General features: G+C 37.9%; 4 protein-coding genes across 4 annotated transcripts; 3 read left to right on the top strand and 1 right to left on the bottom strand.

The window, feature by feature from the left end:
- The first annotated feature begins 1524 nt into the window (after positions 1-1524).
- Positions 1525-8503, top strand: LOC120766311. Its single transcript, XM_040091729.1, has 6 exons — positions 1525-1808; positions 1898-2644; positions 4059-4188; positions 6151-6336; positions 8083-8221; positions 8294-8503. Exons 1-6 carry the CDS (start codon positions 1564-1566, stop codon positions 8422-8424), a joined length of 1578 nt encoding a protein of 525 aa, XP_039947663.1. The 5' UTR covers positions 1525-1563; the 3' UTR covers positions 8425-8503.
- A 253-nt stretch (positions 8504-8756) lies between these two features.
- LOC120782658 lies at positions 8757-10874 on the bottom strand. The gene is made up of 3 exons (XM_040115033.1): positions 10333-10874; positions 9085-9230; positions 8757-8984 (listed from the first exon to the last, which is right to left on the bottom strand). Exons 1-3 carry the CDS (start codon positions 10625-10627, stop codon positions 8757-8759), a joined length of 669 nt encoding a protein of 222 aa, XP_039970967.1. The 5' UTR covers positions 10628-10874.
- A 1075-nt stretch (positions 10875-11949) lies between these two features.
- Positions 11950-13408, top strand: LOC120769116 (triosephosphate isomerase). The gene is made up of 3 exons (XM_040095980.1): positions 11950-12022; positions 12118-12717; positions 12804-13408. Exons 1-3 carry the CDS (start codon positions 11963-11965, stop codon positions 13008-13010), a joined length of 867 nt encoding a protein of 288 aa, XP_039951914.1. The 5' UTR covers positions 11950-11962; the 3' UTR covers positions 13011-13408.
- Positions 13409-17268: 3860 nt separating this feature from the next.
- LOC120766712 lies at positions 17269-21774 on the top strand. The gene is made up of 8 exons (XM_040092358.1): positions 17269-17866; positions 17935-18094; positions 18157-18418; positions 18487-18625; positions 18679-18808; positions 18868-19545; positions 19848-21146; positions 21584-21774. Exons 1-8 carry the CDS (start codon positions 17611-17613, stop codon positions 21759-21761), a joined length of 3102 nt encoding a protein of 1033 aa, XP_039948292.1. The 5' UTR covers positions 17269-17610; the 3' UTR covers positions 21762-21774.
- The last annotated feature ends 4136 nt before the right edge of the window (positions 21775-25910 follow it).

Here is a 25910-nt window from a genome sequence, read left to right on the forward strand (position 1 = left end):
ATGTTCAAATTGGTTATCAAAAATTTTCTTCTTTATCTATGATCATTTGCTTATTTTTCGCTTACTGAAAGAACCAGTCGAAATTATTCCTTCATCTTACTCCAAAAATAATCTTTGCCCGAAATTTCAATTACATCGCCAGGTGTATCGGTAATGAGCGTTGTTTTGTGAGAATTAAAGAATAATTTTAAATTAAAAGTAAAAAAAAAAATATTCAAAGTATTCGCTTTTTACACATTATGGTCTCCTTTCGGGCAATTTGTGGATACAATGTCTTTTGAACCGAACCAATTAGATACCCAATTTTCGACTTCTGCGTAGGAATCGAAGTGCTGGTCAGTACTTTAATTGTAACCTGAACCGATTTTGCTTTGTGTACAGGTGCATTGTCGTGTAACAAAATTACTTTGACGTGTCTTCTGACCCATTCTGGGTCGAACAATGTATGGTTCGAATTGTTCATTTACATTTTAGAAGCTCATGATATACCATAGCTTTCTGATACCACCAAACATAAAGCCTTCTTACCAATCAATCTGTTTTTGCAGTCAAAGTTGATGATTCTCCCGGAATAACCCTTGATTTTCTCCATTTAGGATACTTGAAATAAATCCATTTTCCATCGCCATTGACAATTCGATGCAAAACTGGTACTCTTTCGTGTCTTGTTTAGCTAAACCTTCTCAACCATAAATCCAGGCTGGGCCATAGTTTGAGTCGGCTCACCTCTCTTCCATCACGACCACTTTCACTTGACATAAGTGATTCACTTTTCAACACCAGTAACCATAGGCGGGGATTGGCAGTTGGTTTTTTTGCATTAACTCGTGTGGCTTCCATACATCGAGCTTCTTTTTGCATTCAGCCTTATTTAAATAGTACCATAAGGCTTTTTGTGCATTGTCTAGCTATTGGTAAACCGAAACAGGGCTTACATGACGGTCAGACTCAACGATTTCCATTATTTTATCACAATTTTCGACAATTAGTCTCCAAAAGCGTGATACTTCTTTGACGTCAAAATTACCGGGATTGGCCTTTAAAGTATCCGAACCACCCAAAATATTCACATTTTCAGCCGCATGACTTGGGTGTTCACAAAGGTAGTGTATTTTCTTTTGGCTGGTGTAAATGTATGAATTCTGAGTCAAGCAATCACAAATCTGTCGGAGAAGTTTTTTAGCACGAAATCTTGTCTTTTCAACGGTATATAGCTTTACTGGATCGCACTTAAGCCAGGAGATACAGATTATCAAATCCATATATTACAAAAATTATGAATATCTTTTTACCAGATCTTTATAGCTTTGCATAATAAAACTAACTAAATGTACCACCCTTTCATACCTATACATAGTATGTACATTTATAACTTATGTCATAGACTAACGCTCCACATTTCATGTGCCCCATCTGTATGATTCAAGTCATCACATCAGCTCATCTGTCGCTAAAACCCACTGAAGCACACAATCTAAACAAAAACAAAATCGAACACTTATAAACATTGCACGCAGACGACAGATACTACTGAAGAATCATCAGGAGTCGGTGAATGACACAATGGCCGATAGTCGTGAACGTATACGTGGTCCACCACGTGATGGTCGCGAATTTCTCACCAGTCCCAGACAAGTATTGCGACGTTTAATGTTGCTCTCCGAGGGACGTCAATATAGAGAGGCGGCTGGTGTTGTGGGTCGACTGGGACCGTCCGTTTTGCGTTCAGTCATAGCAGAGTTGCCCATCGACTTGCTGCTGGAACATTTACCGCACAGCGCCTATCTGCTGGAGTCATTTTTCACGAGGTAAAACCTGAAATTGATGAAGAATTAAATTTTGTGCATATTCTTTAAAGAAGGCTATGTTTTATTAATAAGCTATTCGCTGCTTACAGATTAATCACCGTCAACCCCTCACCAAAACCGGATGTACCCATAGAATCAGTTGTTTGGCAGCTGGTGCGCCTCTTTTCATATCCCCACGAGTCAGGTACGCGGCAACGTTGCGCGAAGCTTACACAGGCCATTGCTCAGTATGAACCCAGTTTACGTCAGGCACTGCGCGAGAGGCGAAAATCCTTCGATAACGCCGTACAAGGTTTGGGTGTGCACGGTTTGACCACAGACGCCACCGGACAGTTAATATCACTGCATCATGCGCTCAAGACCGAATTGCAAAGACATTTGGATATATACAAAATGGCCATACATAAATTGGAAGAGCTGAGCATGGTGACTGCGCATCAAGATCCAGCACATTCCTCCCATCAACGCCTACTTGCCATCAACTACGGTGACATACAACAAAGACTGATCGAGAACAAAACCCTGCTCACCATGCTGGATAAGCCGGCTTTAAAGCAGCTGGCTTGTCTTGTAGAGAATCTTAGTCAACGTGTGGAGAATGACAAAGAGGTGTTGAAGTGTGTGGGCCAAGTGAAACGTTTAGATGGTAAAGCTTGTATAGAGAAACGTCCGGCGGCCGGTTTATTAATGAACTTCGCGCAAGGTTGCGAAGCTGTGCTACAGCTTATGGGTCCCGAAAGTCTACCGACAAGCCCGACTGCTATTTGTAGCGGTAGCAACAGTAGTAACTGCAGTGATGGCTATCATTCGGATGATTCAACCAGCGAAGAAACGAGGTAAGGCAAGAAACATGCCACAAATGTGGTGAAAGTTATTTATTTGCTATTTAGTGTTTTTTCTTTGCATCGGCCTTTTTTGGGTCATTATGTGTGGGTGACCTGTCGAAAAGTTCCAAAGTAATTGACAATGATTTTTCGTACTCAGCGTGCAAATCATTAATGACACAAATTAATCTAATGTTGACCTTATAAGGCACGAAAGCTTCAAGACGAATATTTGACCTTATTTAATGTAAAGGGTGTTTATTTAGACGCGCGGTTTCCAAGAAGAAATAAAACTCATATAATTTCATGTTGGGGCCAAGAATTTAGCTTTATATTTGGGAAGATTTGCCATTATGTTTTGAAAACGATTTCGGGCAAGTGGCCGCCGTGGCTGGTTCTAATAAATTCCAACCGAGTGGCCCAGTTTTCAATAACTTTCTGCAGCAACTGCCGTCGTACGTCTCAGGCTTATCGGCATAGATAAGCGACTTCGTATAACCACAAAAAATATAGTCCAGCGGTGTTCAATCGCTCGATCTTGGAGGCCACTTCACAGGCCGACGATGCGATGTAATGCCCTCACCAAATGTATCCTTCAATAAATTGATTGTTGCTTTGGTTGTATGGCATGTAACGCTGTCTTGTTGGAACCAAGGGTCATCCGCACCAACATCCTCCAATTCAGACACGAAAAAGATGATTAATTACTTTTTCGTTCTATAGCATTCCTTGTGACCTTTTGAAGTTAAAACGGCCTCTCTACAATGGCTTGTGGTTTATTATCACTCTAAATGACAATTTTGAATATTAACGAGTTGTGGGTGGGAAGGAGCTGTTGGAGGAAAGGGGCAATCAGCTTCTTTACGGATGTTTTAAAGCTTGGTGGGAAGGTTGTTAGAGGGGTTTACTGTCAGGAGCTTTTATTATCAATTCCAGCTTCAGGCTTCCTGACTATTGCAATGTTTTCCAACTCGAGGTTTCAGCCATTAAGGTAGCAGGAGATTTACTGCCCCGGAGTGCAGTCTTCTTCAGAGAAGTAACCATCAGATAGCAAAGCGGCGATACTAACTCATTAACAGTGCGTTCAGGGTTGGTCAAAGAGTGTCGAACCTCGCTATTAATAGCATCGAGTGTCTTTGCGATAGGACTGGCATGGGTCTCACGTCACTGCGAAACCGTAGATTATTGTAAAGCTAATGAGCTAGCAAGGAAAGGTCCCTAGAACCGTTATCGGTAGAATGGGAGCGTGTTAGTGCTTCCGTATCATTTTGTGTGCTATTACCAGATAGCTGGGTATCATGAAGTTCAACAGTGAAGAGATTTTGAAATGGTGGCAAATTGAAATCTTGCGTTAATTTTGGAACACCCTATATATCTAGGTATTCTGAAATTCATTCTGAAATTTCTAAGTGAAATTTATTTGCAGTGAAATGGTAACTCAATATCGCACGCTATATTTGGAGAACCGAGCAGACACTTTGGAGGCTTTAGATGGATTGCCGCAGCTGAAACATGTTCAAAATTTGAAAGCGAAAATACTCTTCTCGATAATTGTGGTAAGTTTAATATATATAGTACTTACATAATATACATATACATTTAATGGTTATATGATACCTACCATTCACCGCTTCTCCGCTCGCTAAATATGAGGTCTGCCCTCTCTTCAAACAGTTTCTATATGGAATTATAGAATTTATTTATTTGAATTCAAAAGAAGGGAGCCTGTTGATACCCCATTTAAGTGTTACAATTGCCTGCTGATATCTCTATAACATACATACACACATCTATAATAATTTTATCTTGCCAATTTACCATATGATCAAATTTGACTCGCACTTGTCCATTCATACTACACGTGTAAACTGGATCAGTTAACATTCTTTCCTGGATTGATCCAACTTTTCTTTAAGTTCGTATGAATCAGATCTCCATTTGATCATAAGCAATTACCTAGTGTGTTTTTGACATCTGTTTGTTTACGACGCGAAAAGTTTGTCTGGCGAATTTTACTGTGGAAAAAATGGAACAACGAGTTTACTTAAAATTTTGTGTTTCAATGGGTTCACGGAATCATTGAAAACGTTGTACAAGTGTTGCAGGGAGTGCACTTTATCACGAACACAAGTATTTCAGTGGCACAAAGTATTCAGGGAAGGTCGTAAAGTCATCGAAAACTTCCCTTAAGCGAGTCGTTCATCCACCTCAGATAATGAAGATAACATCGGAAATGCTAAAGAAACAGTCCTTGAAAATCATTCCGATTGTCTTTAAAATTTCTCTAAAAAATGAGATGAAACGAAGAAAAACAAAATTAATGCTTAATGGCATTCACTGAAGGCTTTCCAAGCCAAGGCTATATACAATAGGGTGATTCAAAAAAAAATTTTTTTTTTGTATGGTACTCGGAAAAATAGGTTCCTAGACACCTCTAGGACCATACGAAAAAAAAAAATTTTTTAATCACTCTGATATGCAAGTATAACAAGTGCGTAAAATTGGAATTTGCTTATAATGGCCCAGGAGCCTACTTTGAAGGCGATAATAAAGATTTGTATAAAAATACGTGAAAACGTAATTTACTTTTGTCAGTCCGGGTCAAATTTCATCAAATGTGATATTACATTTATACCAGTTGCCTGTTCGATTCGCGCATTATTTGCTTAGATATAAACATAAAATCAATCAAATAGACACGCAAATATAATTTTTCTGCCCTGAAAGCGAATAAGTCGTGTACTTTACAAACCAAAAACACCAACAACTTATCTACCGACTAAAGAAAGCTTGTTTGCGATTAACACTTTTGCTTTCATCAATCGCTCCATTTTTTCAAATGCTTATTATTACCCAAAATTATATGAAATAACGTGCTATAATTAGATTGAAATATTCAAGTGCTGACCCATTGACTGTGGCAAGTTGCGAAACCGAGTCGCTTAATTATAGTGAATTATAACAGCTGAAAATACCTGTCGATGGCTGACTCTAGTAGAAAGTGATTTTGAACGCCTACAGGCATGCTCCTATTAACAAGCGCGGCTGCACGCCTTTGAAAAAAAAAAAATTATGTGTGAAATTTGCAACAGCCGATTTTAGCCTAAAGAAACTGATAGAAATTCGATGATGATCATGATGATTGGCAATACTGTCTACAAGCTATTTTGCATCATTATTATTTTTTTTTGTTTTTGGTACCTGGCGGCACTTGAGAAACGTTATAGTTAAACACAAATGGACACATTAACTGAAAGTATGCCTAAAGAAACCAAGAAAATTGGTTTCAATAAATATGATAATGATGATGCTCAGGTGTTTTGGTTAACAGTCTCGGGTAATCATCATTTCATCAACTCAATAAAGTATTATTGAGTAATTTGTTTCGACTGCTTCGACACTTGAGAACAACTTAAGCGCTCGTGAATGCTCAAACTACAATCACAACACAATAATAACCATAATTAAGCTAAAGTATATTTTCTACACATAATTGAGAAGTTTTGTATGCCTTTCAGTTGTCATTTCGTCTGTGCCATGCTATGCGCGAAAGGAAAGTGATTGAAGTGCGTCGGATATTGAATTGCGCCTTGGACTCGTCGAGTGAGAGTACGCTTGCCTTGGATCGTGCGGTGCGCACACATTTGCAGGAGACCGTTGAATCATTTCCGGTCGGAGAAATCGAACGTTCCGTTTTCAATCAGGTATATTTGAATGGATAAATTTTTTTTATATAATTTATTATTAGCAGATTAAAAAAATATAATTTAATAAACATTTGAAAGATTTTTTTTTTATTTTGTAATCCTTAACTTAATCGAAAATAGTTTTAAAGTTAATCATAAAATATTTGGGATTAAAAAAAAATTTAATCTTAAAAATCAGATTAAAATTTTCATTGGAAATTAAAAAAATGTAAATTCCAAGATTATAATTAAGAATCAAAAAATATATTGATTACAAAGTTAAATTTTTCGTGTGTGAATTTTTCCATTTTGATTTTTTTTAAGAAAGTTTTTTTTTAATAAAATATCAATATATTTTAATAATATTTATTTTTGGTTTATGTTTAATTAAAATTATAATAATATTTTTTTATTTATACTTTTAAATTTTAATAATGAAAAAATATATTTCAAAAATAATAATTAAAAATTTTTTCAAATTTTGATTCCAAAATTTTTGGGAATTTTTTTTAATTTTTAAATATTTAATTTTAGTAATTAAATTCACATATATTTATTTTCTTAATTTTAAATTTTTAACCCGAAAATCGGAATTAAAAGTTTAATAAAATTTTTATCATTTTTAATAATTTTTTTTTTATTTATTACTCTAAATATTATATAAAAAAATAGTTTTTCAATTTTAGTTCAAAAATCTGTGATTAAAAATAAAATAATCAATTTCTAATTTTAATTATTAAATTCACATTTATTCTTTTCTTAATTTTAAAATTTTAGCCCCAAAAATCGGAATTAAAAGTTTAATTAAATGTTTAATCGCAGTTGATTGATATTAAATATTAAGAAAATATTCCTTAATTTAAAAATAAGAGTAAAAAATGAAAATAATAATAATTATTATTTTAATTAAGTAAACAAAAATATTTTTAAGCACAAAATCAGAATTAGAAATTGAAAATTTAATTTTTAACACCAAAATTTGAATTTAATTCTGAAAATCTAATTTTAAAAATTAGCACTTTAATTTTTTAATTAAAAATTAGTCTTTCAATTTTTAATAATCTTCTTGGATTAAAAATTAATTATTAAATTTTTAATTTTATTAATTAAATTCACATTTATTTTTTATAATTTTAAATTTTTTATCTCTATATCGGAATTCAAAATTTAACTAATCTTTTTTTTAATTTTTAAGTATTTAATTTAATTAATTAAATTCACAATTTATTTTTTATAATTTTAAATTTTTTATCTCAAATCGGAGTTAAAATTAATTAACTTTTTTTAATTTTTAAATATTCAATTTTATTAATTAAATTCACAATTTATTTTTTTATAATTTTAAATTTTTTATCTCAAATCGGAGTTAAAATTAATTAATTTTTTTTTTTAATTTTTAATCGCAGAAGTTTAATATTAAGAAAGGAAATATTTTTAATTTAATAATTAGAGTAAAAAATAAAATAATATTTATAATAAATTTGATTAATTAAAATAGTTTTATAATAATAATTTTTATTAATTAAATTTAATTATTATTATAATAATGATTATTATTTTAATTAAGTGAGAAATTTTTGATCCCAAATTAAAAACTAAAAATTTTACTTGTAATCCTAAATTGGAATTTAATTCTGACAATCTAATTTAGAATCCAAAAGTTGTGAATTTTTTTAATCCAAAATTTCTTTATCAAGCAAAATTTTTTTGTAAAAAAAAATTCTGACCTTGATTATTACAATATTTATACTTCTTATCCCACAGGTGCTTTCCACTCTCCACGAATATCCCTGCTTGGAGTCATGTCCACCTTTAACGCACTTCGTCAGCGCCTGTGTGCGCTTGGCTTGGCGCATGATTAATCAGAAGTCACCTTATTACCTTGATACCGATTTCAATCTTGGTAAAGAAAAAAATTATTATTTTTTTTTATTATAAAAATATTTATTTCATATATTTTTTGTATTTGAAACAGGTTTCTTGCGCCCGGAAAAGCACGAGCGGCATACACAATCAGATCGGCGCTCCGACTTGATCAAAGCATTTCTTTGGCCAGCGCTGATGCAGAACAACCACTGTGTCTTTAAAGCGATAGTAGCCACTTAGTAAAAGCTTGCGACTTCCAAAAACGCGCAATTAAAGTGTAGGCAAATAGAGTTAGCCTAAAATAGTGCGCAGCAGTCGGGTTGACGTATAATTTATTTAGCCATTTTTTCTGGTGCAACAGTTCTCAGCTAAAATTCCAATATTTATAAAAGTTTTCTAATTCTCTTTCAATATGTACATATGTACATATATATATCGGATACTTAACTCCCTTTCTATTAAATTAAAATTTAAACAATAAATATTATATGCTTAAAATTAGTTTAAATTAACTAAAGTACAATTAAATTATATATCTACATGCATACATACATACTTAGTATACTTAACAGCTAAGTAACTATTGGTTTTAATACTAAACATACGCTAATATTTTTATTTGTACATTGTAATGCATTAAGGCTATAAAAATCGATAATATCACTTGGTGACTTGAATATTTTCTCATTTGGCTTTTGTTGTCCGATGCTGTAAGAATCTTTGCCATTTAACTGTCTGATGAAGAGGTGGAAGTATTGCTGCTGTGCATATACCGTTACGATATATTTTATTGACAGATCCTATAGGACAATGCATGAAGAAATGAATGGATTATTTTGATTAGCAAGTTATCTGAAAGAGATGTAGCACATTATAATTAAATTTGCTGCAAAAACCTACCGCTTCTTTGAACGGTCGCACTAAACAGGCACCGTCTTCTCGAAAATTGAGAATATGCTCAGCAGATGCGCGATCTACTAGACGATAGTAGTGTTCGGTTTCAATTTTACGGCGTTCAATTTCCAGATAATTAGCGTCGATATCATCTGAAAAGGAAAAGACGAAAAACAAAAACAGGGTAAGTAGATGGAAGCAAAACCCGCAAATTACAATAAAGCAACTTCAACAAATCCAAACAAAACTTTGAAGGCCTCTCATGCTATTGATGTCTACCAATAAGGATAACGTGATTTTGACAGCTCTTGACAGCCATCTTTGGTTATGGATTTGAGGTAAGGTTTGTGACCTTTGAGACAAAGCTTGAAAAGTGGTTCAGGCAACGTAATCGTATTCTACAGATTGGTTCGCCGTCTCACTTTAGCTCGCCTTCAAACGGATGTTCTTTGGCTGCTTAGGACATACTTGAACTAAGACCGGAAGTCGTGAGCTACTTGAGCCATATGTAAAATAATAATTTCTGGTGACTGAACTTTCCTCACTTCCGCGAATTGCTAAACATGACCCCATCCTCCACCAGTACGTCAGTAAAGAAGAAGAAGAAGACCCAATCAAATGGTCACATAGATCATGCGATTTATGGCCTCTAGATTGTTTTTCTAGAGATAAATCTCGAGTTTTGGTCCTTTGCGATACCAGATGTAGTTCAGTTCCTAAGTCCAAGAGAAGAGACAGACTCTGCGGCCTCACTATCGATACTTCTTCAGTGTATCATACCTCTTATAGTGTATCATATCGTGTTTATAGCGTAGTTTTGCCAATGCGGGACAAGTGCACAAGAGGCGCTCCACTGTTTCCCTGGTGCCCTGCTCTAAGCATTTCCTGCAGTCTTCTTTATCTATCAGTCCCAATTTGCGGGCGTGTGCCGCCACCAGACATAGACCAGTTAGTATTCCGGTCATTTTCCTACATTGCTCCTAAAACCCTTAAAAGTATTATTAAGCCGTGTTCCTAAAGTATTAAAGTTTTTTTTAAGTTTTTTTGTAGATGATAAAAGTGTATACAATATTTATTTACAGATAATAAAATTATTTTTCCTATACATTACATCCTCATAATTTTGATATATAAAACCGGCTATGAGCAATGATAATGAAAGTATATTGAGAGTAGAACACTCGCTCCTACCACTGCCCATCGATTTTAGATATCCGCTGAGCAAAAGAATTTCTCACATTCTAGCGTACTCACCAACTATGACGTAATCGTGGTGTTGAAATGGAGAGGTTGCTTTGGCTTGCCCCTCTTCAATATCCGCCAGCGTTAATTCACGCTCCTCTCCGTCATTATCGTTTGATTTGCGCGCTTCATGCTCAGTATGTTTATAAAACAAACAATGACCACAACAAAAACAACATGTAGAATGCGAACAACACATTAAACGCGCGCACAGATCACTATTATAGACGGAATCGGCAAATGCTGTCACAAATCGTGTGAACAAATTATGCAAAACAGTCCAATAGACACGTAAACACCAGCACATAGTGACAGCTGGACCGCGGTGGACACTAAATTTGATACTGGGTTCACTTGTCACTAATTATTTGCGAATGATTTCAAGTACTCTAGATATTTTTGCCGAGAACGCCACATGAATGATTGCCGATGGCACATCGCACTCTTTATTTCATTAATATGACAATAATTTTTTAATTAATGACTTGAACATTCACTGTACTGAGAATATTTGCATATAGTAATATCGCGAACGGAACGGCGACTCACTTGAAGCCGATCTTCGCGCCACACATCTTAAGCGAGAGCGTGTCGCAGACAAACTGCGCACCCAAAACAGACTATAAAGCGTTTGCTGTTTTAATTACAAATATAAATAAATTAAGTGAGGAAAAACAACAACAAATAAGAATAAAACATGAAATTAATACCAGATATAAAATAATTGTATTGTTTGTTTACGATATCGTTGTGAGAAAATTATTTACATACACTTATACATGCGTTTTTGCGTACAGATACACACACACATGCACACAAATATATGAACTTAAACTCATTGAAGACAAAATGTAAGCGAGCTAAAAGAATATGCCAGATAGATTAAATTCCAACAGCAGTGATCAGTGCTTTATGGGCACATCCATGCTTTATGGCATGTATTATATGTATGTAAATATGTCTCTAAGTATGTATCTCTGAACATGTGCACACACAATTGTCCTTAAACTTGGATATGTGCAGATGCATGCCGCTGTCACAGAATTGTGGATTGTTGGCGAAGTTCTCACGTTACATTAATCCGATTGAATGTCTATATATACGCACATACATACAGGCGTACATACTTATATAAATGTATTTGTGGTCTCATATGCATTTTGTGGTGTTATAATTTTACACTAAATTAACGCAGCCGTGCAACTACTGTAACGAAAATGGATGGATATGTAAGTAAAAGGAAAGTATCCACTCGTTGTTACATTGCCTTTTCAGCGTACAACATTTATTTACACTCAATATCTTTATATACATATGTATGTACTTACATACACATATGTATAAGCGTTTTTGATACTTTATTATTTGGAAAACACAAGTTTATAGCCCACAATTTTGCCCAAACGTTTTGAAAATAATCACAAATTGTCGAAAACTTTCAATTGTGTAATCGCAGATACCTGTGTATAAATTTTCGTTTTCCTTTTAATTTCAAATTCTATATTCCAAATAACGGTTTGCCTTACAGCAGCGCCATCCGTTGTTTGTGCACGTTAACTTTGACTGAAGGGTTGCATTTGCCAATTTACTATTCGTACTGTATCAAATCCAAAGAAAACAGCAACAACAAATCGAAAAAACTATGTTGACAGCTGCCGAAAGGGTCGTTGCAAGGTTATTCATTCGACCAACTTCTTGCAAAGTGAGTGAAATACTCCGGCTGCTCCAGTCAATACTTCCAGTCCATTTAGCGACTTTATATTAACAAATAAGTGAATAACAAACAAAAATTTTCAGTATTTTGCTTTGCAGTTTACTCGTTCTCTCAGCAGTTGCGATAAGAATAAAAAACATAACAAAATGTCACGTCAATTCTGCGTTGGTGGTAACTGGAAGATGAATGGCGATCAAAAATCCATCGCCGAATTGTGTAAAATTCTTTCAGCAGGCCCATTAGATCCCAACACACAAGTGTATGTTGGTGTACCAGCACCATATCTCATTTACGTACGTAGTCTATTACCTGAGACCATCAATGTGGCCGCCCAGAATTGTTACAAAGTAGAAAAGGGTGCGTTCACAGGTGAAATTTCACCCGCTATCATCAAGGATACCGGTGCCGGTTGGGTTATTCTAGGACATTCAGAGCGTCGTCAAATCTTCAAGGAGAGCGATGAACTCATTGCCGAGAAGGTTGAACATGCGTTGGCAGCTGGTTTGAAAGTAGTCGCATGCATTGGCGAAACCCTGGACGAACGTGAAGCCAATAAGACACAAGAGGTTGTCGCTAGACAAATGTGTGCGATAGCACAGAAGGTGAAGGACTGGACTAATGTTGTTGTAGCCTATGAGCCAGTGTGGGCCATTGGCACAGGCAAAACAGCCACTCCGGAACAGGTTGGTTCATGCAACAAACATTTCAAAATTGACTTCTTATATAAAATACTTATATATATTTTTTGTGTGTGCGTATGTATTTGCAGGCACAAGAAGTGCACGCCTACCTTCGTCAATGGTTGACTGAGAACATTTCAAAGGAAGTAGCTGCCACATTACGCATCCAATACGGTGGCTCCGTGACTGGTGCCAATGCCAAGGACTTGGCTAAAAAGCCCGACATCGATGGTTTCTTGGTGGGTGGCGCTTCTCTGAAGCCCGAATTCGTGCAAATTGTCAATGCCCGGCAGTAATTGTCTCATAAAAAAGCTGTTGAAGTACACGACTGCCTGCTAACTCAAGACATTTTAGGCATGTAATTCACATCTTAAGTACTGTTAATGGACCGTGTTGTTATGGAAGGCAAATAACTTTTTATATAATTTTGCTAAGCTTAACGCAATTTGCATGGCTAAGCTAAGTGAATGCAGAATTGCTGTTAGGAGTAAACATAATTAGAAAAGTTTTCACTTTATCATGTCAGAAAAGAAAAATATAAAAATTATGCAAATTTAATCATGTATACCTAGCATACCATTGTATTATGAAGAACAAATCATCCTTCTGTGTATATTTATTATACTCGAAGAAAATGCTGGAATTTAATTTTAGATTATTAAATAAATGTTGTTAAGAGTTTTAAATTTAAAAATTGGATTTGGCTTGTTTTTGCACTTGGGTAATAAAAAGCTTTGCTGTATACACATACATATACATGTGTGTAGGTATACATACATATATCAGAGCGCTACCCTGATATAAGTATACTGTGCACATTTATACATACTCATGCACATGCGTCGTATCATCACGCGATAAAACATACAAATATATTAAGCAAAAGTAATATATTATTATGCATGCACACATACACACATATTTATTTTGAAGATTACGTGGTGTACGAAAGCGATAACAATTTGCTAATGAATATACGTACTATATGTACGTATGCATGTGTGTATATGAGAAAATAGGCATTATGCAATGTTCAAAGAGCAACAAATGACTACATGCATTTCTTCACGTCAACGAAGAGCAGACAAACGAATTTGCATTTCTCTGCGATTTTGATTTAAATTCTGGAGATGGTAAACAAATTAAAGATGTAGTAGTTGAACGTTGGTCCCGATAAAGAGCAAAGTCCGAGTAGGCGGTGTGGAAAGCAAATTTACTTGGAAGGGACAATCCTTCTAACTCATACAATTTATTGCACGCCATTTCCTTATTCTCGATCCTATTAATTCTTCGACGATCCCATTATTGTTGTTGTTACTGTAGAATAATTGTCGAAATAATATTGGAAAAGGCTGTTGAGTTTACATTCTTTAGATGTTTGTCTTCGGGAACACTTTGGAGCAGGTCCACGAAACGAACTGTTTCCCTGGGTTCGGCGACTAACAGTAGGTTTCAAGATAGGAGCATACTCTTGTAGAACATCCAGAGGTGATCTAGTGACTGATGCCCAGAGCATACTGAAATTATGGATGGAACACTTCTCCAGCCTGCTGAATGGCAGTGAAAGCATAACATCAGGAGATGGTGAACCCGATTCCCCAATCGACCACCCAGAAGTTCGAATAGCAATTACCCGTCTGAAGAACAACAAAGCGGCCGAGCTATTCAATACGGCGTCGAAGAACTAATAAGAAGCATGCATTAGATTGAACCTTATATAATATGAAGTGTGACTTCAGGCCTTGAAAATCAAAAACTGACCAGATATTCACCATACACCAAATCTTGGAAAGTACCACACCACCTCTTCGTCGATTCCAAAGCTCTTTTTTTCGAAAAGGAGCTATGTCTCAATTCGGTATCCTTGCAAAAATAATACGGCTGTGTAAACGGACGTTGAGCAATGCCAAAAACTCCGTCAGGATCGGGAAGGACCTCTCCGAGTCCTTCGATACCAAATGAGGTTTCAAACAAGGCGTCTACCTATCATGCGACTTCTTCAATCTGCTCCTGGAGAAAATAAGAGTGTTTCGGCGTACGCCGACAGACAGTGCAGACAAACTGTTTAAGGAAGCGAAGCAAAGGTGTCCGGTAATGAACGAGGGCAAGACGAAATATCTAATGTCATCAAACAAATCGTCGTTACATTCGCGACTTAGCTTCCACGTCACAGTTAACAGTAACATAAGTGTCAGCATTACTTCGAAGTCGTAGATATCGACAACGTCAGCCTCGAAATCCAACGCAGAATAACTCTTGCCAACAGTTGCTACCCGTGGAGGACCTCTCCGAGCCGTTCGATACCAAACGAAGTTTCAGACAAGGCGATTCCCTATCGTGCGACTTTTCAACCTGCTTCTGGAGAAAATAATTCGAGCTGCAGAACTAAATAGAGAAAGTACCATACTCTATAAGAGTGTACAGCTGCTGGCGTATGCCGATAATATTGATATCATCGGACTCAACACCCGCGCTGTTAGTTCTGCTTTCTCCAGGCTAGACAAGGAAGCACAGAAAATGGGTCTGCCAGTGAACGAGGGCAAGACGAAATATCTCCTGTCATCAAACAAACAGTCGTCGCACTCGCGACTTGGCTCTCACGTCACTGTTGACAGAGACATAACTTTGAAATTGTAGATAATTTCGTCTATTTAGGAACCAGTATTAACACCACCAACAATGTCAGCCTGGAAATCCAACGCAGGATTGCTCTTGCCAACAGGTGCTACTTTGGACTGAGTAGGCAATTGAAAAGTATAGTCCTCTCTCGACGAACAAAAGCCAAACTCTATAAGTCGCTCATAATTCCCGTCCTGCTGTATGGTGCAGAGGCTTGGGCAATGACAGCAACCGATGAGTCGACGTTACGAGTTTTCGAGAGAAAGGTTCTGCGAAAGATTTATTGTCCTTTGCACATTGGAAACGGGGAATACCGCAGTCGATGGAACATGAGCTGTACGAGATACACGACGGCATTGGCATAGTTCGGCGGCGTCCGAACTTATGAAAACATTCCAGCTCTGCGAAGAGGAAGACCTCCATTCAGTTTGAAAGACCAGGTGGTGAAGGACCTGGCTACACTTAGAATCTCCAATTGGCGCCAATCAGCGAAAAGGAAGAATGACTGGCGCGCTGTTGTAAACTCAGCTGTAACCGCGTAAGCGGTATCTACGCCAATAAAGGAGAAGAAGAAGGATAAAATAAATTCATTGTTCGATGCAAATCGTTGAATAACAAATCAAGAGATTTCTGAGAGGTGAAATTTGTCGTACGCGACCGTTCACAAGCACATAAAACGCCGTGAATTAATTTCAAAGCTTGGTATACGGTTCCTCATGCTCTTACAGAACAAAATTTGCTGCGATTTGCTGTGATATGCTTATCAAATGATTCATTTTTGAAGCGCACTATTACTGGTGACGAAAAGTGGGTTGTTTACATGAATGTAAAGCGCAAGAAATCATGGTCTAAAAGGTATGAACCAGCTTGTTTACATGAATGTAATGCGCAAGAAATCATGGTCTAAAAGGTATGAACCAGCTCAAACCGCTTCAAATTCCGATATTCAACTAAAAACGGTTGTGTACTGTTCTGTGGGATTTTAAAGGAGTCGTTTATTTTGAGATTTTGCTCGACATTACCACGATAATTTCTGAAGTGTATTGTGTTGAGCTGAACAATTTGAGTGTTGAATCCATAGAGAAAAAATCAGAACTGATCGATAGATAATGCGAGACCATATATCATACAAGTTTGATGGCTCGGCAAAAGCTTTTGCCGCTTGAATTGGATACCCAACATATTCTCAAGATTGTCACCTTCGGACTATTACTTGTTCCACTTGTTCAATTCAGCACGTCAAAAACTGTTTTTTGCCTGCAAGCAATTAATCTCTTGGCCGTATGATGACGAAAGGTATTGGATCAAAATGGAAAATATAGTATATGGTTTCATAAAATGATTTACATAATCGTGTCAAAATTGCGCTAAAAAACGAAAGTTAAGTACTTTGTGAACGCCCCAATATCATGCGGTATCTTTGCATGGGACACTTCTGATTTCACGCAACAACTAGAAATTTTGTTCCACAATAGGTGGTGTTTGAACTCTAAGGACGCCATTCACTGGAATGGCGTCAAGGAAGGCGTTAATAGATCCACTGTGAATGACGATCTGCACTGCCATGAAGTTAGTCAAGTTAGAAATTTGATCTGTATTGCCCAGTACGTCATCATATAATAGGATTTTTCTCTTGAGGTTCTTAAGAGACGGTTCCGCTCTAAGCAGTTTCTGCAGAGATGGTTTCCCAGAAATCATCCTTGCAGTTACCTAGCAAGGAGTTTGGTGAACGAGCCATACAGTGACAGTTTAAGGTTACGCAAGTCAGAATCGGTTGAGAACGGCTATATTCGTGTCTTCTGTCGACTGAACTCGACACTCATCTCTATAAAATCACTTTGGATTTCGATTTATGGCATAGGTTTTCATAACATTGGATTTGTTTTCATTTCTCTTAAAATAATTGAAAAAATTACAATTAAGTTGTGTGAAAAATTATATTTTAAATAGGGATTTTTCGATTTATTAAATATATTGTATACGTTTTTAGGAAAATTTGTCGAAAGTTATCGGGTATTACTTTCGAAAACCATATTCGTTGCAGCATTTACGAAAACAAAAAAATTAACAGCCAGCGTCTTAAAATATTGCAAAATCGATAGAGGTTATAAAGAAAATTCCAAATAAAAAAAATTAAAAAAAAACAAAAGGAATAGTGCAGACAGCGTTTTGGCAATCCTTAAGCTTTCAGCTACGATAACACCTACATTAATGACCGAAATTGCAGTGTGAGGCAAGAACTCTCGGCAACTCAAAGAAAGGGCGCCACACATCAAAATGGTCACAGGTTACATATTCGATATAATCGTAGTGCGTATTGACACGCCTATGCAAAGGTATGACGATCCTAATCTCTTCGCTGTCGACGTCAACTACAACAACGTTTCGCTGAGCATCACCGCCAGCCGTATCAATGTGGCCGAGTTTCGCTCCGGACGCAGTTATGAATTCGAGTCGACGCCAGATGAGCTGCGCGCCGACATGGAGGCGCGTCCACTCAAGCTAACCGTCAAATATGATAACGTCATTGTAGGCAAGTGAATGCGAAGAGGAGACTCCACTGGAGTTTTATTATTCATAAGTTATATTTTATGTCCCTAGGCTCCGGTGCGATGATTTGGCCGCCTTCGGTGCTTAATAAAGTATCCGACGCAGCTAGCGAAATTACGCATGTCGATGAGTGTGAGCTCATGTTCGACGAAGACAAAGTGGGTACTGTTGAGGTGATCGTGCGCTTGCAATGTAAATGTCAAGAAAATTGGTAAATCGTGGCGAACGATTCTTTCATCCATTATATATAATTGATTTATATTTGTACCCTAGTGATGACTTCATGGCCGATCGCGATGATATTCGTCACCACTTGGACAAGGTAATCAACCCGCATGATATTCTCTTTGTAGTTGGCGATACTGCCAAAGAAGACGAATGTACTGGTCTCCTGCCCGATACAAATCACACCTGTGATGGCGATCGTTACACGACAGCGCTCGACTTGTCACGCTATCGTGCGATCAACGGACGACTGGTGCCGACGCCCGATGTGCTAAATACCTGCGGTAATACGGAGTGCTGCGAGTTGAAGGTTTGTGCCTTTGAAATAGCGACTTTCGGTTGTGTAAAGTAATATTGGGGGCTTATGTACCTTTATAGAAAATGTCCAACACATATCAGAAACTGATCGAATCCATAGCGGCGGCGAACGATAAACGCTCGTGCCGTGCAAGCACCCACATACGTGAATGCCCACACGACAATAAATATTCCTCGAGTAGTACTAGGGATAGTTCAGGTGAACGAATAATGGTTAGTTGTGGGTTTTAGTGATATTTTCTTGCTGTACAGATTGCAGATTTCCATGCTCTTGCTTCGCCAATCAACACTCGGAGAATGGCGCATTTGCGGGCGAAAAACTCATTAATATTTGTCCACAAGCAGCGCCGAATACTAACCAGACGGTGATGCACACACCGAGGTAAAACACGTTTATTTCGATTATTATTGGAACTGCTAGGAGACTTCATAATTTTCCAGGCTTTGTCCAGTTTGCAAAGAGAATATCTCTTGGCTACCGAAACTTGCCTGCTGTCCTAAATGTGGCTACAAGCCCGTACCATATGTGGAAGAGAAGCCATACAATGAGAAAATGACTGCCGATCAAATACTACAAGAGTACTTGGACAAACAATCGAGTGGCACTGATCAGAAGTTAAGCGACTGCTGTCGTCATGATGCTGGCGAAATGCCATCAACCGCGGAGAAGAAAGAATGTCGCTGCACTTGTAAAAATGGCAAGACTTGCGCCCATTGCCGCATACGTAAGCTGTGTGAAGATATCTTCCAGCCACCGCGACCGCCAGAAGAACCAGAACCGGATTGTGGCAAGTGTGAATCGGATGAAATGTTCAATGTATGCAAGACCAGCAGTAAAGACTGTCGTCCTTATCTGGCACGCGTATTCTCGGAGCTAAGAGATTTATATGATATAAAGAAGGCACAGTATAAACCCTTCAAACAAGATGAACGTTGCGAAAAAGAGTTGCAGGGCTCAGGTGGTGTCCAAAAGAAACGACCACCACAAGATAGTGCTGATAAATCAGAGAAACAAAAGAGAAGTCCACAGGAGGAGGAGCAACCATCCAGACGAAAGAAAAAAACTCGAATGAGAACTAAGCCGAATGAACCCGAGCAAACCAAGAGGGATAAAAAAGCGTGAGTACAATTGGCAATACTTTAATGCTGTATTTTGAACTACAATAAGTTCGCTTAAGTAATCACCATTTATGGACTTAGTACTCGCATCGTAAGACTAAGAGTGGCCGCAGAATGGATGCTCAGAGCTGAGCCGAACGTTCGGTTCAGCTTTAAGAATCCACTCTGCGGGCTCTTTTAAGTACCCAAACCGCCAAAGTATCTCAAAAAGGTCGGATTTTTCGTGAGGAATTTAAACGGACTTTACTGTAAACTAAAATACATATATCTAAATGTAATATGATTATAACTTCTTTCACCAGCTACACGTATGGCGGCGATCGCTCTTTCCCAATCAAGGACGCTCGTCACCTGAAGTGCGTCAACGGCTTTAACATCGGCAAAAAGAATGTACCACGTAACATGGGTTGGTTGTGGAATTTGGATACGAGTGGCAAAAGACGAGGTTGGAAACCGGGCGCCATACGCAAACCAATTAAAGAGATCATGAGATTCTTCCTAAAAGACTATCCCGCCGATACGATACGCGTCTCCCAATACGCATATCGCGATCAAGGCAAAGGTGATGGTAAAGAGTGCGAGGAGGAGATGGTACAAAGACCCACACTACATATTTGTAAAAAGAATGATGAGTACTTTATAACACTGCGTCCACTGAAAGACGCCGAAGCTTTAAAGGAATGCGCCGATCCCTACCTCAACATGAAACCCATACAATTTAAGATAACCAAAAATCCCTTAATGGTCGAAATGAGTAAATTGAAACGCTGCCTCAAACAAATGGGATTTGCCAAGTGTACTTGCCACAAACCAGTGATTGAGTGTTTCTGTCGAAGTTTCTTGGATAAGAAGCGATTGGAGTATCAGGTCAGCAAGGAATGTCGCAAGCGTGAAATACCCTGTTGTAATAGCACGCTGGTGCTATCCGACACCACCGACTCGGATGTGGAGTTTGATTTTGGTGTAACACCACCAGCTGGCGTTATTAAACCGGAGCGTCTCAAAAAGCCTAACCTAGTCAACCATGGTACACAGTATGTGGAGAACGACTGGAACATACAGCCTAAGTATCCAATGCCACCTAACAGATTCATGAAGGCATACAACTGTGCAACTGGTGCACATTACGATTTCAGTGGAGGTGGTTGGGGTGGTTATGGTGGTGGACCTGGAGGCGGTTGGGGTGGTGGTCCTGGCGGAGGTTGGGGCGGTGGCCCCGGTGGCGGCGGTGGCTGGCGTGGAGGTAGAGGTGGTTGGGGTCCTGGCGGTGGCAGAGGTGGTGGTGGTTGGGGACCAGGTGGTGGTCGTGGTGGCTGGGGTCCTGGTGGTGGTAGAGGCGGCTTTGGACCGGGCGGCGGTAGAGGTGGTGGTCCTGGTGGTTGGGGTCCAGGTGGTAGAGGTGGACGCGGTGGTGGCCGAGGTGGTTGGGGAGGCGGTGGTCCAGGTGGTGGACCCGGTGGCGGACCTGGCGGTCCTGGTGCAATCGGTCCAGATGGCAAACCAATACCCGGTGGTGGCGTTGATATGATGAAATATTTGAAACAAGGCAAAGGTGGTGCTGGCGGTGGTGGAGGTGGTCCTGGAGGATCTGCATATCAAGCGTAAGTGCCATAAAAGCAAAGTATTCGTAGCGCTGTGTTCATATTACCTCTAATCAAAATAAAAATCAAAAAAAGCGCAATAATTTAAAAGCTCCGAACAGTTTTCGAATAGTAATTGAAGCAGATACATTTTATCAAGTATTGAGTTAATTCAAACATTCCCGGACTTATTGGACATGATAAATTTAAAGTGTTGGCGCAATATCATTAGCCAAATTGTTTTGTTTATTCCAAATTTTTGTACGAAATTATTAGTTAACCATTTCATCAGTTTAATGTCTTAATAAACATATTTACGCCTAGGCAAATGGAAATGCTTTTGTCTTGAAAGGAAGGTGATTGGGCTTCCACTATTCGAGAACTGGACACGGAACGTAAATCAACATACAACGGATTTTCATAAATATTTTTGTTTTCTCACTCACTTCTATGTATAGGCGACTGCGGCGTGAGCGTTTAACAGAAGTGCCTCCACCTTTGCTCTGTATGATTGATCGTCGTAGAAAACCGGATCCCTGTTATTATCCATGTTACTCACCCTGCTATCCGTCTTGCTACTCACCGTGCTATCCGTGTGGCGATTGTTGTTATCCGTGTCCAGAACGAATATGTTGATTGTTGTTTTATTTATAAAATTAGAAAAGTGAAAAAAATTAATTGAGACTTTTGATTTTTTCAGTGAGAGCTCTGGTTTCTGTAGTAGTTCTCTATTATGAAGGCTTACAAGCATGGTTGACAGTTTTTTTTGTAGATTTAACGTTGTTGTTAAGCTAACTTCCAGACTTTGTTGTAAGAGTTTTGAGATCTTGGAAGCTTTTGAAAATTTGTATAAGGCGGGGACTTTGTCGAAGCCTTTAATTTTCAGGGGAATTTTCAACTCTGAACAACCACTTGAAAATAAAGTATATTAAAGACGTGTCTGTATGTTTCTATAAATTAACATACATTATACATACATACATGCATATATATATATATATATTTATGCAAATTTTCGCACTATTAATCAATTTCGCTGACGCTCCGGTAAATAAAATGTTTAAAAAATTCGCAACAGTTATCAACAGACAGACATACGTAATCCATTATTTAACAGATTTTTTGTTCAAGATAATGACGTTTGTTCGTGAGGGCAATGAACATTTACAAGTGTTGAACTAAATAATCTCCGATTCAATCTTAATGTGGAAGTAAGGTGGTATATGGTTTCATCCGCATCTGTATTTTGGGAGCCAGGTCGCGAGTTCGACGACTGCTTGTTTGACGACAGGAGATATTTCGTTTTGCCCTCATTCACTGCCAATCCCATTTGCTTTGCTTTCTTATCCAGTCTGGAGAAAACAGAACTCGGTGCACACTAGGGCTCTAAACTTATTCGAATAACCTGAAAGCCGATTATATGAAAATCCGGTTAGTAACAGTTTGTATGAATATTAACCGATTAATACCATTCGAAGAGTTTTAAGATTGCGTCTGAACATAGCGACTGACTATTCAAATAGTCGTCTACTGCGTCGAATAGTCGACGACCTATGACTATCCGGATAATGCCCTAACCGGTTAAGCCCGTTAGTCGATTAGTCGAATAACAAGAGCTTTAGTACATACAGAAACAGATAAGGTTCACCTTGGGATATATTCATTATTTTTGTGTGAAGAGTTTTACGAAACAAAATGAAATAAAATAATTTTTCTAGGTAAAAACAAATTAAGTTATGCCATGTCCCATGTACAATTTGAGCCCAAGTATTTTTTGTACTTCAACTATATCACCTGAAAAGAGAGAGTGAAGGTGTTTTAACCTTAACTCGCTTCGCTCTATGTGCTCTTGAAAATTCCCAAAAAGATCCAACATTTTCGAGCTAAATTTTGTTCAGCGATGAGCCTCTCATTTCTGGATCAATGGTTATGTAAAAAAGCAAAATTGTCGCATTTGGGACGAAGAGCAACCTGAAGAGATTCAGAAACTGGCATTTCACTTAGGAAAACAAACGTTTTGGTGCGGCCCGGTGAAATCATCGGTGGATATTTCTTCAAATATGATGCTGGTGAAAACGTAACCGTCAATAGCGACCGTCATCGCGTCATTATAACCGACTATTTGATATCTGAAATTAAAGCTCGTGATCTCGGCGACATTTGGTTCCAACAAGACGGCGCCACTTTCCACTCATCCCATCAATCAAAGGATTTATTAAGAGAACAGTTCGGTGAGCAGATGATTTCACGTTTTTGGCCGATCGATTGGCCACCAAGATCGTGGCAAAATCACAACTTTAGTCTTTTTCCTGTGGGTATATGTAACGTTTAAAGTCTATGCGGAAAATCCCGATTCATTTCTGGCCTTGGAGCAAAACTTCACGGGTCATTCACCAGTTACCAGTCGAAATGCTCTAACGAGTCATCGAAAATTGGACTCAACGGATGGCTCATCTGAGACGTGGCCGCGACCAACATTTCAAATAGATTATCTTCAAAAAAGAAATGTCCAAGAATGTTTCTTCGAATGATAATAAACATTACCCATTAAATTTGAAGTATCTGTGTTTTTTAGACACAGAAACTTTATTTTCTTCTTAAAAAGTAGGAAACGTCGAAATGGATCGCCCTTTATATTGGCATTCTACAAAGAGAGCATGATTTCGACACTACTATTAATTACTTTCTATAAACCAGGGTACTTTTGGCATATAATCACATATATAAAATATAATTGGCGATTATTCCTATGACTACCGGAACTTTTCTGACATTTGTGGTGTGTTTAAAAAATTTTCAGACTTTGGACGGCTCATGTATTTTAGATAGGCCTCTTAAGTAGCCCCTCAAAGCACGATCGGCAGGTTTCAAGTTGCCCATCGGCAGGTGATAACTATTGGAAGAAATGTATTTTAGATTTTTTGGTCCGTAATTTGAAGACTCTGAGTATAATAGTGTTTAAAAATGCAAAATTCGCTAAATTTTCCACGCCGAACAGTGAACCTCTGAACTGAATACACGTTCTGCGCTGGTACAATATCCGCACAAGTGGAAACTCGTACTCGAAATAGTTGTGCAAAAATATCTTCCAATTAATTTTAGTTTTCGCAAATATTACAGGTGAGTTTGTCATCCAATTTGCCAAAAAGGCATAAACGTTTGCACACTTCTCTAATAAACAAACACTTAATCATATGTTTTACGCGTGAGATCTGCAGAGCGGAACCTTTCGCGAAGTTATTCAAGAGAAAAGATAGATCATTTGAAAATACTAACAAAGTAAAGCTACTTATTATATATGTATGTACATATTCTTTGCTTGGGATCTACGAGAGCGGTTTCAAAATCATACGACTTTATAATATAATAGTAAATTCTTCACACACCAAGTTTGTATTGGAGAAAAAGAGGTGTCATTGGGTCCCTAACTATAAGAGTGTGTCATTTATTTGAAGCGTAAACAACATAATCATTTTTCATTCAAATAAATCGAACTTTGTGCCAGAAAATTGTTTTTGCGGAAAGTTGTTTTTATTACTTTAATCTGTGGAAAACACTAGGAGAAGGTCATCGTGTTTTGGTGGAAGTGTATGATGAACATGGTTTAGCTGAACGAAGATGCCAAAAGTGGCTTCTCCGATGTAAAAGTGTTGATATTGGTGGTTTGAAAGACGAAAAACGTCCTTGGCGGCTAAAAAAATTCGAAGATGAGGAATAGGTAGCATTACTAGATGAAGATTGTTGTCAACTAGATGATTCGAGAGTCGCTCAAGTAGTCATTTCATAACGTTTAAAAACAGATTGGACGTTATACGAATTGAAATCAAAAGACCTTAGAAGACGATTTCACATGTCAGATTTGCGGCTGGAACGCTACAAAAATAAGTCAATCTTTGCATCATATTCTCACTGCTATTGAAAAATCGATCCATTCCGACAACCATTAATGCAAGAAATCATTTGTGAAACCTGGCCAACCAGCCAAAACAACGACAAAGCCGAATATCCATGACTCTCAAGTTATGCTCCGTATTTGGTAGGATCAGAAGGTTGTACTATATTGTGAACTTCGGTAACCAGACGAAACTTCATCAAAGTTAAGTGAGTGATTGAAACTCTTGGAATATCAACTAAACACGAGGCATCCATCATTACTACGCTTGCCCTCATGTTTCAAGACCGGTTAAAAACTAAAACAGCAGATCCGAAGTTTAGCTTCATCTGCCTTATACGTATAGCCCAAACCGTACTTCTTTTGACTAACATTTGTTACGGTCGAAGCAGAACGCATCCACTGGAATGCGGTTCACACCAGAACTGGGCATCAAAAATTTTGCTCGATACATTCTTGGCCACCGCCGGCGCAGTTTTTTTGCGTTGGAATACACAAATTGCCAGAAAGATGGCAAAATGGTATAGCTTCAGGTGGGCAATACCTTGAATAATACTACTGAGCTACATGTACGTACATACATACATAATAAAACATAATAATTTTGTATAAAAATATTGTAGACGTATCAGATGTTCAGGGGGTCAGGCCGTAGTTCCGAATTTCGACCATCAAATTTTGTCGAGGAGATGACGGAAATGCTCGTAACATATCTTATGTATCAACTCAGTGGATCTGCCTAGACTTTGTTACAAGAGAACTACCTGCAAAGGAGGCAAAAACATCCCTTGTCAAGCGAAGAAAATAAAACAAAAGCAATCGTTAGCTGTCTTCCCAGCCAATTTGACTCTCTAACACCCTTTCCTATAACAGATTTTTATTGTTTTTTGAGG

The sequence above is a fragment of the Bactrocera tryoni genome, chromosome 1 (genome assembly GCF_016617805.1).
Source record: "Bactrocera tryoni isolate S06 chromosome 1, CSIRO_BtryS06_freeze2, whole genome shotgun sequence".
Taxonomy (NCBI): domain Eukaryota; kingdom Metazoa; phylum Arthropoda; class Insecta; order Diptera; family Tephritidae; genus Bactrocera; species Bactrocera tryoni.

What these genes read in the sequence shown, in the direction of transcription:
- LOC120766712 (XM_040092358.1), top strand. Translation starts at nt 17,611, where the DNA reads ATGGTCACAGGTTACATATTCGATATAATCGTAGTGCGTATTGACACG. An exon ending in TGTAAATGTCAAGAAAATTG is followed by an intron (nt 18,095 to 18,156) that starts GTAAATCGTGGC and finishes TTTGTACCCTAG; the next exon opens with TGATGACTTCATGGCCGATC. An exon ending in ACCAAGAGGGATAAAAAAGC is followed by an intron (nt 19,546 to 19,847) that starts GTGAGTACAATT and finishes TTCTTTCACCAG; the next exon opens with CTACACGTATGGCGGCGATC.
- LOC120782658 (XM_040115033.1), bottom strand. Translation starts at nt 10,627, where the DNA reads ATGTGCTGGTGTTTACGTGTCTATTGGACTGTTTTGCATAATTTGTTC. An exon ending in CCACGATTACGTCATAGTTG is followed by an intron (nt 9,231 to 10,332) that starts GTGAGTACGCTA and finishes TTTCCTTTTCAG; the next exon opens with ATGATATCGACGCTAATTAT. An exon ending in TGCGACCGTTCAAAGAAGCG is followed by an intron (nt 8,985 to 9,084) that starts GTAGGTTTTTGC and finishes ATTGTCCTATAG; the next exon opens with GATCTGTCAATAAAATATAT.
- LOC120769116 (XM_040095980.1), top strand. Translation starts at nt 11,963, where the DNA reads ATGTTGACAGCTGCCGAAAGGGTCGTTGCAAGGTTATTCATTCGACCA. An exon ending in TTCGACCAACTTCTTGCAAA is followed by an intron (nt 12,023 to 12,117) that starts GTGAGTGAAATA and finishes AAAAATTTTCAG; the next exon opens with TATTTTGCTTTGCAGTTTAC. An exon ending in AAACAGCCACTCCGGAACAG is followed by an intron (nt 12,718 to 12,803) that starts GTTGGTTCATGC and finishes ATGTATTTGCAG; the next exon opens with GCACAAGAAGTGCACGCCTA.
- LOC120766311 (XM_040091729.1), top strand. Translation starts at nt 1,564, where the DNA reads ATGGCCGATAGTCGTGAACGTATACGTGGTCCACCACGTGATGGTCGC. An exon ending in TCAACCAGCGAAGAAACGAG is followed by an intron (nt 2,645 to 4,058) that starts GTAAGGCAAGAA and finishes ATTTATTTGCAG; the next exon opens with TGAAATGGTAACTCAATATC. An exon ending in AACGTTCCGTTTTCAATCAG is followed by an intron (nt 6,337 to 8,082) that starts GTATATTTGAAT and finishes CTTATCCCACAG; the next exon opens with GTGCTTTCCACTCTCCACGA.